Raw genomic sequence first — 14,066 nt, forward strand, 5'->3', positions numbered from 1 at the left:
AAACCTATGAAAATACAAGAGCCCCAACATCAATTATTATAAACTTCCAGGGTCCTCAAAGTCTAAGGCATGCTTCTTTACAAATGTGAAGGCCAAGTTGGTCAATTTTTCAATGGCTGATAGGGATACCATCATGGAATGGGGTTTCTTGGATCATGGAAGTAATATATGTTATACTTAAGGTTATTGTTCAAATCCATTGTCAACAATGCTTCTAATGCTTGCCAGGAAAGCTGAGCGAAAGCATCAGGTACAGGCTGTGGCATCTGCTGTCCTGACACTTGGGTTCTATGATCTAGTGGGATCCCTGGTTACTATAATAAACCAGGTATAGAGGGAAACTGTTCCCTCCCTAAGAGTCTTGGCTATGGAGTATGTACTTCCTGCTGTCTCAAAGCTGGTTCCTAGGCAGGCAGGTACACTTGAACTAGATATTAGGGTAGACCATTTCACACCTTCCTGCTTGAAACCAGCATGCCAACAAGAGAACCACAATACCGACAGGACACTGATGGTAGATCTACAGGTTCTAAAATGACTGGGGTTCAAAGAGCCTTGCCTGGAACCCAGAACTTAACGGGAGAACCCGAGAGAGCATGGATCATGCCAGCAGCTGGGCAAGTTCTTAATTTGTGAACGGGTGATTGTCATCCATCCACTCAGGAGAATCCTGTTCAGGGATAAAAATGAGCACAAAGGGCTCGAGGGAATTTTCAGTGATGATGGGAATGGTCTACATTTTTTGGTAGTCTTGTGACTACACACATTAATTGAAACACAACAAACTTCATGCTAAATTGTTAAAGCCTCCAAGCCAGGAAAACAGTCAGCATAAAGATTATGTACTGGCCCTTTCCCTTGGAAAAGGTTCTGTATCCTTTTGTAACTTTCCTTGAACATGAAATTCTAATAAAACCCTTTATAAATTTAAGGTTCATCATATAGGTAAAGAGGACCAAAAATTATAGTTGTCACACACACGCACGCACGCAGGCACACACCCACGCATGCACACACGCACACACGCACAGTAAAGAAGAATGAAAATCTTGGGGCCTGAAGAAGTGGGAACGAATGAGGAAACAGCTTTGAGACTCAACAGTATGAGAAGCAGCAGCCAGCTTCCCATTCCCAGTCGTCTCTAAAGAAATGGCTTTTCCCAAAACCAGAAAGACAAATATAGTATGTACTCACTCATAAGTAGATACCAGACATAAAGCAAAAGATACCCAGCCTACAGTCCATAACCCCAGAGAAACTAGAATCATCTTCCAGATAGAGATGGAAGCAGATGCAGAAATCCACAACTAACCAATGGGCCAAGCTCCTGGAGTACAACTGAAGTGAGGCAGGAGAGATAGTATGAACAAAGGAGTCAAGACCATGATGGGGAAACCCACAGAATCAGCTGACCCCAGCTAGTGAGAGATCACTGACTCTGGTCTGACAAATGGGGAACCTGTATAAGACTGAACTAGACTCCCTGAATATAGGTGACAATTGTGCAGCTGGGACAATATATGAGGTCACTGGCAGTGGATCTAAGACTTAACTCAATGCACAGACTGACTTAATGGAGCCCATTATATATGGAGAGATACCTTGCCCAGCCTAGACACAGGGGGAATAAGGGGTGCAGAGGAGCCTTGGTCCTGCCTCAAGGAGATGATGGGACAGACTTAGTAGACTTCCTAGGGGAGGCCTTACCCTCTCTGAGGAGCATATGGGAGGTGAGGGGGCAGGAGTGGGAAGGTCAGGAGGAGAGGAAGGAGGGGAAACTGGAATTGAAATATAAAAAGCAATTAATAAAAAAAATTTGAAAAAAATAATGGCTTTGCCCCAGCGTAGCATGACTGCCAGAGCACAGAATCATTATTCTAGAAGTCAGTTGTTCTAGCTTCCTTTCTGTTACTGTGCTAAGAACACTCTGAACTAAAGCAACCTGCTTCTCCTACGCTTCTAGGACCACAGTCCATCACTGGGGGAAGTCAGGGCAGGAATGGACACTGCTTCCTTGCCCCCTCTCCGGCTCACTCCCGGGCTTCTGCTCAGCTAGCTTTCTGATAAAGACCAGGCCCATGGCTGGCTGTGCTAGGTCCTCCCATGTCAAATGCCAGCCATGACAGTCCCCTACAGACATCATCACAGGCCACTCTGACTGGGAAAATGCCTCCATCTCAGCTTTCCCTGATGATCCTAGGCTGTGTAGAGCTGACAGCTGAAGCTAACTAGGGTATCAATAATGCTATCAGGTATATTTAGTCTGGAAAAAATGTGCTATTGTTGAAAGGGAAAAAAGTTCAATCAAAAGGCAAACTGACTTTTAATTTGGAAATTTATAAAATGTTTAAGTTTTTTTTAAATGTGCCTATTCTCAAACTGTTCAGTCCATAAAGATAGTGGATAGCTCTGTTACAATCGTTTAAAACCAGAAATGAATTGTTATATATTGAATGGCTAATATTGACTGTCAACTTGACAGGATCTACAGTCATCAAAGAGACAAGGTTCTGGGCACGCCCGGTGACGGAGATTTCCTTGACTACATTAGTGAACTGAGGTGGGAGGTCCCACCCTCACTACGTGGCACCATTCACTGGGCTGAGGTCCAGCTCAGCACCAGCATTCATCACTGTCATCTTCCTGACCGTAGATACCAGGCCACCTTCCTCTAGCTCCTGCCGTCAGGAGCCATCACAGACTGTTGTCTTGCACCCTGAGCCCCAGTCAACCTTTCCTCCCTTAAGTAGCTTTTGTCAGAGTATTTTTATCACAGCAACACAGATAAAGGCACCAATGGTGCTGGCAGAATCTTGCATGTATAGGTCCTTTGTGGATGTAGGCATTGCACCGTTTGTAGCGAATGAGTAAGAGCTGCATTAAGATCATACAACAGGCTGGGATATAGTTCAGTGGCAGAACGCTTGCCTGGCATGCGCAAAGCCCTTGGTTCTATCTCCAGTAGCACACACATCTGTATCCACGCCGACAGAATTGCATCAACTGCCATATATCACATAACCTAGTAGCTCAGTGATTAAACACAATGTGTAAGTGGGAATCTTCTCTTACCACCTGTGAGTTTGGTCAGGTTACTCAACATTGCTGAGTCTTGCTGACTTCATGTATTGTTGCTAGAACTCTTCCTCTGGAAAGGGGGGATGTGGACCTCTACCCCCCCCCCCATTTAAGGTCCTACGGCAACCCCCCTCCTCCGAAAGTCCTAAAAACAAACCAAAGTACAAGCTCACCGAAGTTCGTCCTGGGGACCCAATGAGTTTTTTGGGCTTACTTACAGAGCACGTGTAAAGGGTGACTGACAGGAGCCTGGCTGACCCCAAAGCAGCCCATCCTGGAAAGTCTTCACCCTGCCTGGAAGATGGCTTCAGGATTGCCACACAGGAGTCCCTTCCCCTAATCTTCTCCAGCCTACACTCTAGCTCCTCCCCTAGACCCTGAGGGCATAAGCAATTAGGGCATTAAAAATGCAGAGAGGAGTGGCTGGTTGCTCCCAGCGTGGGTTCAATGACCCTCCCCACCTGCTCCTTCCAGGAAGGAATGTCAACAGTTCACACCTCTTCCTTCTAAGGAGGGAATGTCAGCACTCCAGCAGGCACAACAGCCATGGATGCTTGCTAGCAAAGAAGCACAGCTGCTCCTGTGAGGATGGCTTGGCAGTCTGGCTGAGGATGGCCCATCACATGGATGCAAACATCATGCTTCGACCTAAGCCAGGCCTGTGTAAGTGCTCACTTCAGTAGCTGTATTACTGTTACTACATGTTTTTATTTGTGCTGGCTTTTGAAGAATACTATTTGCTGACCTGGGAATGGAGCTCAGCCGGTAGAATGCCTGCCCCGTGCACAAAGCCCCGCCCCCCGGCACGGCATAAACCGGGTGTGGTTGTACACATCTGTATCCCAGTAATTGGGAAGGAGGGCCAGAAAGGTCAGAAGATCAAGGTCCTGCTCAGCTACACAACAGGTTGCGGGTGAGCCTGGGCTACAGGAGACTTTGTCTAAAAAGAAATGAATTTTTATGACATTCTGATCTAATGTTTGAGTAATTAGAATTAGACTAATAAGATTTAAATCAGCAGACTATGACTTCAGATGGATATAAAACAGTAGTGTGATAAAACAGGAAAAGCTTAGAATGAGCCTAGGTTTGGATCTGAACAAACTCTCCTTCAACATGTATTTCCTGAGTGCCCACTGGGAACAAAGTATAGCTAGGCTACAGGAAGGAAGACCCCCAACTCCAACCCCAGTCCACAGGGGCCTTGCCACACAGTAGGTCTGCAGTTGGGGCTCTTGGGACACTCCTTTAAAAAAAAACTAGTAAGTGCCTCAGTTTCCCTATCTATCAAATGGTAATGATAGTTACTTCCTAAGGCCAACACAAGGATCTAGGAAGTACACATGTGAACTGGTTTCCCAGCGCAGCAGTGACTGTGTCATTGTGGACAGGGTAGCAGCCCCAACAAAAGCATAATTGACAGAGTTTTTAAGAGTTTGAACATCCGAGAGACTATTCACTGATTAAGCTCCATCAGTAGCACTGAAATGACACCGATTACAAGAATATAAAGTTCTAAATGGGTTAACAGGATAGTGTTGAGCTCAGGCGATCCCCCACTAATTAAGCATGGACTCATTACATTTCCACATTCAGAAAATTCACCAGAAATGTTGAAATGAGGAAAAGAAAATTTTCAACTCGTATTCTGATTTGTACTTCATTTATTCCCGGCACTATGGAAAGATTAGCAAATACTATCATCTCATATGGTTTTCATTTTCTTTCTTAATATATGCAATGCATTAGTCCTAAACCGTGACTAAGCTATCACCTGTGATTGACATGTCACAGAGAGGTCTTCTTGGAGGCAGTGTTTCAGAAATGACCGTATTTCATAGTTTTAGGTCCACACTTAACACTCATAACTGATTTCCATAGTTAACAATTGAGTTGATTTCTAATTTAGTCAGTTTTCATGCACATTACCCAGTTCTAACCTTTCATGTAATGAATGCAAAGACAGTTATTTTTAAGGATTAACTCATCCTGGAAATGAAGATTTTTAAGCTTCACTCAGCAAGTAGTCACCCTTTTAATAAGAATTATCCGAGGGCTGAAGCGCTGGCTCAGGGGGCGATGGTGCTTGCTGCGCAAGCCTGGAGACCGGAGTTTGATTCCCAGAACCATGTAAAGACAGAAGAAGAACGTGGGCCCCAGGGAGAATCACAGCACACCTAAAAAGCACCACTGATGTGAGAGAAGCTGAGGAATTTGTCAGAGACTTTGCCAGACTTGACCTGTAGAGGTCACAAGTGATGTCAGCGAGGCTTACAAATGAAAGAACGTGAACGCCAGGAGGAGGCGCTGGCCTCCCCTGGGAAGCTGCAGAGGTTGCCTGTGGAAAACAGGGGTCTCACCTCCTCGCTGATGAACTTCCACTCCCTCTTCAGCTCCCCGCTCCACCGCTGCCACACTCTGGCAGCTTCCAGCAGGCGCAGCCACCGCTCCCACAGAGCAGAGGCCACTGGGAGCACACAGGCTGCGCCATCGCTCTCTCTGCATCTCAGGCGTCTGAGGACCTGACGGAGGGTCACTAGGTCGCCTTTGATTGACAGGAGACTTGCTGTTAGGGCCTTAAAGAGAAAGTGATGGGACAGACATGAGGTCTATGATTTTTTTTCTGAAATATCACTTTCAAATCTAGCACAGTTAAGGATTTTCTTTTTTTCTTTTTTCATCTTTCGAGACAGGGTTTCTCTGGCCTGGATGTCCTGGAACTCGCTTGGTAGACTGGCCTCAAACTTACTGAGATCTGCCTGCCCTCTGCCCCACAAGTGCTGGGATTAAAGGTGTGCACTATCACCATCCGGTCCATTTAGAAGTTCTTGATTTATTTGTTCACTTTATTTTTGGTGGATGAATGGCCTCATCCAAATCATAATGATACTGGCCAGGAATAATGGCTCATGCTTTTAATCCCAGCACTCAGCAGGCAAAGGCAGGGTCATTGCAAATTCAAGACCCGCCTAGGCTGTGTAGCATTTTATCTCAAAAATAAATAAATATGTAACTAAGAAACCTAAAGTATAACAGCAAAGCACCACAGATTCTAACAGATGAAAATAAGCAAAACCCAAAATTGTTTCCCAGGCTGGGGATGTATCCAAGTCACAGAGTGCTTGCTCACTGGTGGTTACAAAAATAAACAAAACAAAAGCAAAGAAAAATCAGGCATGGAGACTCATGTCTGTGACCCCAACACTTAGGATAGGTGAGGAGTAATAGCAGGAGGGACTTGTGACACAAGAGACTCTGTATCAAATAAATAAATAGCTTAGTAACAGTAGAAAGTGACCAAAATTTGACAGGTGCAGTGACTGTCCTGTCATCCATCCAGTAGCACACCTCACAACACCAGGAAAGGGAAGGCTCGGAAAGGGGGTCTACAGGGCAGGATGCTATGGGGGAGGGGAGGACTGCACTGTAGATCAGTCAGCTAGAGGGGTCAGAATCATCTCCTCATCCCCAGCCTCAGCCTCTGGGTGTTTGAAGATTTCTGTGGCTTACAGCAGAGCAGCGCCCTCTGCTGACACCACCTGCTTGTTCTTAGGGGTCTGAACACAGACTGACTGCAGACTGAGGATCCATTACCTTGCTCTGATCCAGCCGTGCTAAAGCTTCTTTGTAAGACTTGGGCAACAGGGACATGGACTGGCCCAGATCTGTCTCCATTTTCCTGAGCCGAGAGCAAATTTCCTCTTTCATTTTTCTATAGCATTTGTAATTCTCTAGGCACCTGGAGAGGCAGTTAGAAAAAAAATCAACTTTGTTTCTCATTAATCCACCCCCAACACATACAACACATAAAAAGGGGGGGGTGCTTTTCTGCCATTCAAGGCACCTATAGATGGCTTTAAACAGGCAGATACAGTTGCCCTCAAAACAGTATATTAGACAGAGAAAGACAGAGGGAGAGAGAGACAGAGACAGAGACAGAGAGACAGAGAGAGATTTTTTCTATGCACTGTGCAACCTGTAAGTAGGTTGAATTCTGGGAGAAAGCTACATAATCTTTAAAATGTCTACATTGGATTCATTTGTTCACTTGCTTGTTTTAGGAAGCTAATCTCAAATATAAAGAATTTATTTACCAGAATCAGGATAAAATCATTTGCATAGTAAAAGCCTTTTACACACAAGAGTATTGATTAAAACAGGAAAAAAAACCCCTGTATCTAACAAAAAGCAAGGTTAAGTAACAAGTCATCACAGAAGTTTATATATGGATTGTGATTACTTTATAAAATATTTGTTACAAGGAAGAAAGGGACTAATGTTATATTGTAAAAAAATTAAAGTGGGATTATTTATATTTAATTCTAATGTGTTTTTAAAAACATTATACAATTACATACACTGAGTAGGTACTGCCTAAATTGTCCACTGAGAATAATTTAAAAATTCTGTTTTGGGGAGCTGGAGTGTAGTTCAATGGTAGAGCACATACCTAGCACATATGTGATGTTGAATTTAATCCCTAGTTAAAAAAAAATTAAAAACTTTGTAATAGATACCTTAAAATAGAAACTCTCACATCTGAAATCCTAACACTCATACAGGAAGCTGAGGCAAGAGGATTGCCTGAAGTGTGAGGCAAAAAAGTGTGTTTCAATAAAACACCTGTGTGTGTGTGTGTGTGTGTGTGTGTGTGTGTGTGTGTGTGTGTGTGTGTGTGTGTGTGTGTCCATGCAGGTATGACTGTCATAGCACAGGCATGTGAAGGCCGGACATCAGTGTGAGGTAAGTTCTTTGCTCTCCATCTTATATTCTGAGCTGGTCTGTCTCTCTCTGAATCTACTGCTTGTTGACTTGGCCATGATGGCTAGTCAGTGAGCTCCCAGGATTCTGGGAGTAGGAATAACCCAGTCTTTACATTGGTGTTGGTGATCCAAACTCTGGCCCTCGTGCTTTCCTGATAGACACTTTGCTGACTGAACCATCTCACTACCTACCTCTTACTCCGCGTGTATACAAGGTATGCATACATGTGGACAGAGGAGCATGTTCTGAGCATGTGTGAAAGCATCTACTGGCCGGTTCTATCATTCTTTATCTCACTGAACCTGGAGCTAGGCTGGCTAAGAGCAAGGCCCATCAATCCTCTTGGCTCTCCCGCCCCCATAGAGCTGGGTATATATGCATGAAAGGCTGTGTTCAATTTTTTGCATGGGTTCTGGGGATTTGAACTCAGGTCCTTGGGATGGCAAAGCAAGCAGTCTTACACGGTGAGCCAGCTCTCTCTGATCCTCTGATCATTTAATGTCAAGTGTTAGCAAGGAGGCAGGGCAACTGGAATCTGTATGTACCTGGTTTCCTGGAAATTAGCAGGTCGTTTAGTGCTAGGAATTGCATCCCTTTGACCTGGGCTATCACAATGCTTGCATACCCAAGGGAGTCTCCTGCACTTCAATATGTTCATAGAAGCACTGTTTTTTTGTTTGTTTGTTTTACAAGCATTGGTGTTTTATGCACATGTATATCTGTGTGAGGGTGCCAGATCCCCTGGAACTGGAGCCATAGACAGTTGTGAGCTGCCATGTGGGTGCTGGGAATTGAACCCAGATCCTCTGGAAGAACAATCAGTGCTCTTAACTGCTGAGCCATTTCTCCAGCCCAAAGCACTGTTGTTTAATGCAAGAAACTGCGAACAACTCAAATGTCCATCAACAGATACAGGCAAGAATGTGAATAAACTTTACAGCCAAAATGGTGAGCTTGAAAAATATGGAGTTACAGAATTAAAACGGTAAGAACAGGACACAAACAGCAAAAATGCAATAAAAAGAAGCAGTAAATATAACATGTAGGGCATTTATTATTTCTTAATAAAGGGAGAAGGAGAAGCCCAAGAGGGAATTCAAGTTAACGAGGTTTATCTTGGACACTTGTAGTATAAAGATGCTTGTTTGGGGGGCTACAGAGATGGCTCAGAGGTTAAAAGCACTGGCTGCTCTTCCAGAGGTCCTGAGTTCAATTCTCAGTAACCACATGGTGGCTCACAGTTATCAGTAATGATATCTGGTGCCCTCTTCTGGCATACAGACAGAACACTGTACATATAATAAATCTTTTTAAAAAAGAAAAGATGTCTATTTTGTCATCACCCTTTACACTATCTATACATTTTACTCATAGTGTTATATGTATCAAATACAAAACGAAAGTTAAAACACAATGAAACTTTTAACATGTTTTTTTGTGACTTTTAAACCTTCCTGTATTCAAATTTTCTTTGATGGGCACATTAATTGTAAAGACAAGGAAAATGATGCTCTGCTGCCTGAAGGCATCCCTGAAGATAGGCGACCTACCTTCCATCCTCCGCCTCCTGGGCCTCCAGCACCGCCTTCAGGGCTGTGTTCTTAGAAGCTAGTTCTTGCAAAGTACCCTGAAGTTGCTCTTTGGCCTCAGGGCTGGAGATCGTCCCCAGGGTCTCAGTAAGGTTCTGGATGTCCATTACTGTGGACTGCAATTCCTCTAGCTTACAGTGTGCCAACTCCAGTGATGTTTTGGGATGGTGAAGGTCCGCTCTGTATGACAGAAGGATGGCTTCCAGGGATGTGATAATCCCCACTGCTCTCGTGACTGTCTCATCATAATGGGTTGCATTTTCATAGGCATCATTCAGGACATTCTGGTGAATTGGAAATTAAACACAATTACACAATTTTCCAACTCAGGGTTGGGGGGTTGTTACTCTCAAATACGGTTTAGTTACAGTTTCTGAGTCTTATGAGAGCTGGATGCCTGTTCTTACGGGGGCAGCCCGAGATTAATATTTAAAACTGAGTAACTCAAAATAAAATACAGTCACATTTTCTAAGACATCTAATTTAAATTTAAATTGACTATTTAATTTGGTCAGTTGATATATAATTCTGACTCTGGAATTGGTGCACCAGGCTATGAATTAAATAAAGCATTATATGTAATGTATATAATCTTAATATCTATAGACAAATGAAAATTGTCCCGAAGTCAGAATTCTTGTGCTTCAAATGAATAGCATTATCTGCCACCAACTTCAGTTGAGGCATATCATTGAATGTGAAAAGAGCAAGCGAATTTAATGATGTCAACCTGTCCAGCTCTAATAAAATTATTCATGGGTGGGGTGAATTATACAGAGTGTTTCTTGAAACTATTAAAAGCAAAAAAAAAAGTATTAGAATTACTCAGCATTTCTTACAAAACTATTTAAATAGCAAACAAGGATTTATCACAGCACTTTCCATTTCTGCTGCAATTACATCCATTATCTGATGCTAAAACTGTGACTTTGCCCATTCTACAGATCGCCGATAACAAGCTAGACTATGGCATGCAAGGCACTGGCTACCCACTACTGGGACCCTGGGATCCTTCTAAGATGCTTGCCAGCTACCAGGGGGGACAGGGAGTATGTTAAAGTTGTTCTCCAACAGAACTCAGCAAGCTCCCCCAGCAACTACTCCCCCTTGCTGGTGTAGCAAGAAGGCAGCCACAGTCGTTACATAAATAATAGGCACGGCTGTACCCCAACAATAGATTATGAATAAATCAAGCACTATGGACAGGATTTGGCAATGGGTCTTGTATTTAAGGATGCCTGTTGTAGACTCAGACAAATCTCAGTTTGAATCCTGAGTCTGTCACTGAGCTAAGAGGAAGAGTTTCGTGCTTCTGAGATTCAACTTTCTTATTTTATTTTTTTTCAGGGCTGGGAATTGAACCAGGGAGCTTCGCACTTGCTAGACAAGCACTCTGTCAGTGAGCTCCGCCCCTAGCCCTCAATCTTCTATTAAACGAAGCTAACAACAGCAGACTCCACCCCTAGCCCCCAGCACAATGTAAGTTCTAAATAAACATTAGTTACCACTGGGTACCCTTCCTTATAAACTTCTACTCCATATTCTGTTGCTATCAATCACACACACCAAAAAAAAAAAACAAAAACAAAAACAAAAAAACAAAACAAAACAAAACTTGTGAGTTCCACGGGATTTAGGAGGGAAACAAAGATATTGGCTTCATCTTTTCTCAAATTTATGAGGCACTGCGGTTTAATTCTGAGCGTGATAAAGTGGCTCGTGGCCTTTTAGAAAGCAGTTTGTCTTCCTGCAGAGAGTCCCCCTGTAGGGCCTGTACTACCTTCAAAAGTACTGTTTGATATCACCTGGACCAAAACAACCACCCGCCTTAAACGCCTAATTTCCAAGACAACTTACTGTGCGTAAGTCAATGCTTTTGCTCAGCTCCATTTGAAGACCTTCGAGGTCCTGTAATTTTGCCTCAACGCCACTGGTTCTGGAAGCGTTTTCTTCTCTTTGCTCCTCGGCAACCCTCACGGCTCTAATACCACACATTTCTGCCTGAACTTGCTCACCAAGTGCTTCCCAAGTCTCCTTCTCGTCTTGAATATGTTGAGTCCCCAAATGTACACATAAAGGCTGTTGTAGCCGAGACTCTACTTGCTTTAAAACACGTAGGGAATTTTCTAGTTTATCCTGGAAGGCCTTTTCGTCCACTCCCTTTGGTTGCAATTCTAACAGCATCTTCTGAAGCTCCTCTTGAAGCCTAGCATGCTCTTCTGCATTTAGCTTTAGTTGCAGCATCTCACGCTCTTTGAAAGAGTCACCAAAAGCCTCACTTTTGCTTAATTTCTTCAATACCTCATCACGCAAGCCTTTGGCCTTTTCAATTTTCTGAATCAGAATATGTGCGCTGAGCAGCGTGCTTTTGGGTGACTTATTAGGGACTTTCAGTAGTGATTTGGCCCTTTTCTTAATTTGCAAATCCAGAGCCCTCATCTTACTTAGTAACGCTTGGTACCTGTCACGCGCTGTTAAAAATGTGTCCAGCTGCTTAATTTTTAATTCCAGCTCCCTTTCCCTTTCAAACACTTGGGTCTGTAACTGTTCAAGCAGGGAGCCATCCCAGTGTAGCCCTGCACAGTCAAACACTTCTTCAGACGTCAACACTTGCGAGATGTCGCCTTGGATGGCAGCCAGCTTGTTTTTAATACGGCAGAGCTGGTCTTTAGTGTCCTGCTGCGGCTCTGGATGAAGCGGGAGATGTTCGCCGAGCTGGATGCTCTCAACCTCTTTCTGAAGCGCAGCTGTTTTTTCAAGGAATTCTTGGTGAGTCTTGATCTTACGCTCAATTTCGTTACAGTTATTCTGGATGCATCTTTGTGCTTGGCTGGTCCTTGCTTTGAGGTTTTTTAACTGATCATCCAGAAATAATCTCTCAAACACATTTGCATCCTTGTAGGCATTGGTGAGTTCCTGAAGATGTATTGAGATCACACTCTCCATCTCTCTCAGTTGCTGTTGGGACGCCTTCAAGATGGCCCGGCGATGCTCCAGATGGGCTTCCGTGGAGGCTTCCTCCCGAGTGGGAACCACTAGCGATTTGCTTTCTTCAAGCGTGAGCCGAGCCTTTCCTATTACCGCAAACAGTTTATTTCTTTCTTCCAACTTCAATTCTAGTTGCTGTGACCTCTGAGTTGACTTTAAAAGCAGCGCTTGGTATTGGTTCTGTAAACTCTCCAGGAGAGTACTTAAACCATCACTCTCACATGCTGCAAGGCTGGGTGTGATGCCTCTGGCCTCTTCCACCAGCAACTCCACTGCCTGCTGCTTACCCAGAATGCCATCGTGAATCAGCTTGCACTTTCTGATCTGAGATAGGATGCTGTCGGGGAGGAGGGCAATGGGGACGTTGAGCTCTGCCAACATGCTCTTGACCCATAAGAGAGTCTCCTTTATCCTGTTCTTCAGGTCACACTTCTTAACCCGATTTTCTACCTCTTGGCTTAATGGCTCCAGTGCCTCCAGTTGATTATTCAAACTATTTAGTGCATCTTCCAGAGTTTCCTTTTCCCTTTCTCCCCAAAGTCTCTTCATCTGAAGCTCTGCTTGTCGCTTTAAACCTGAAAGTTCATATTTGATTGCCTGGAGCTCAGCGGCTGGGGCAACCATGTCCAGGCTCCCCTCCTGCTGCTCTGGAGAGTTCAGACTTGGCAGGAGGCGCTGTTGCTGCTGATGCAGAGAAACCCCAATGTCCTGGGCCTTCTTCAGGAGGTCGGTAAATTCATTGTGTTCCGTGGCTTGCTGACAACACTTCCTGTGAGTCAGCTGCTCCACAAGTTCCCACCCAAGTTCAAGTTGCATCATTTGGCCCTCCACTAGATTTTGATCCTCGGCGCTCAGGAGGCTGGATAAATGTGCCCATTCCCCACGAAGCTTGCTCAGAGAGCCTTTTTCTTTCTCTACGGATCCCAGAAACTTCTTGAGTTTGCCCAGATAGGCTGCACTGTCCAGTGAGCCTCTAGAAGAAGAATAAAAACAAAGAAATAAAGGGAAAGGAGTGAGGTGAAGAGAGCAAGGCATGTAAAATGTTCTGTAAATGGAAAGCCCTTCACCCACACTTAGTCTAAGACAGAGAAATTACCACAGTATCCAAATCTCTTGTTACCACCCTTCCCTTCCACCAAGAGTTGCTAATAGTTTTTAATATAAAATTATTTTAAGGAATATTATGAAAATAAAATACATTTAGATGTAAGCATAAAACAAACCTTTATGATGAGAAATATTTACATGTTAAGATTATATATCTTACCTTATATCTTATAACTTAACTATATATCTACCACTTGTTATTTTTAAGGCCAAAGGGAATATATATTTATTGTTATTATTATTACTCTTATTATATGATTGTGGGGGGATGACTCATGTCATAGAATGCATGGAGAGGTCAGAGGACAACTCTGTGGAGTTACTTCTCTCCCCTTCTGCCTTTATGTAGGTTCAGAGAATTGAACTCAGATCACCAGGCTTGGCAGAAAGTGCCTTCATCTTCCGAGCCATCTTACTGAAACCCAGAATGCATACATTTAAATGAAATAATTAATATACAAAATATTCAATATGTAATAACTTAAACCAATTATATTGGTACCAGGCAACTATATACATGTTTCTCTCCATCCCATAGTT

The 14,066-nt window shown here is 43.6% G+C and overlaps 1 protein-coding gene across 6 annotated transcripts in view; it reads right to left on the reverse strand.

The window, feature by feature from the left end:
* The window catches only part of Syne2 (spectrin repeat containing nuclear envelope protein 2), a 293,751-nt gene that overhangs the window by 128,642 nt on the left and 151,043 nt on the right, over positions 1-14,066 (reverse strand). For all 6 annotated transcript variants that reach the window (XM_040742909.1, XM_040742911.1, XM_040742910.1 and 3 more), the window contains exons 48-51: positions 11,289-13,392; positions 9,393-9,715; positions 6,673-6,817; positions 5,439-5,654 (exon numbers count right to left, since the gene is read on the reverse strand). In XM_040742909.1, coding sequence (XP_040598843.1) covers positions 5,439-5,654; positions 6,673-6,817; positions 9,393-9,715; positions 11,289-13,392 — 2,788 coding nt within the window. The remainder of the gene's footprint in view (positions 1-5,438; positions 5,655-6,672; positions 6,818-9,392; positions 9,716-11,288; positions 13,393-14,066) is intronic.

Source organism: Mesocricetus auratus, unplaced genomic scaffold (assembly GCF_017639785.1).
Source record: "Mesocricetus auratus isolate SY011 unplaced genomic scaffold, BCM_Maur_2.0 Super-Scaffold_15014, whole genome shotgun sequence".
NCBI lineage: Eukaryota > Metazoa > Chordata > Mammalia > Rodentia > Cricetidae > Mesocricetus > Mesocricetus auratus.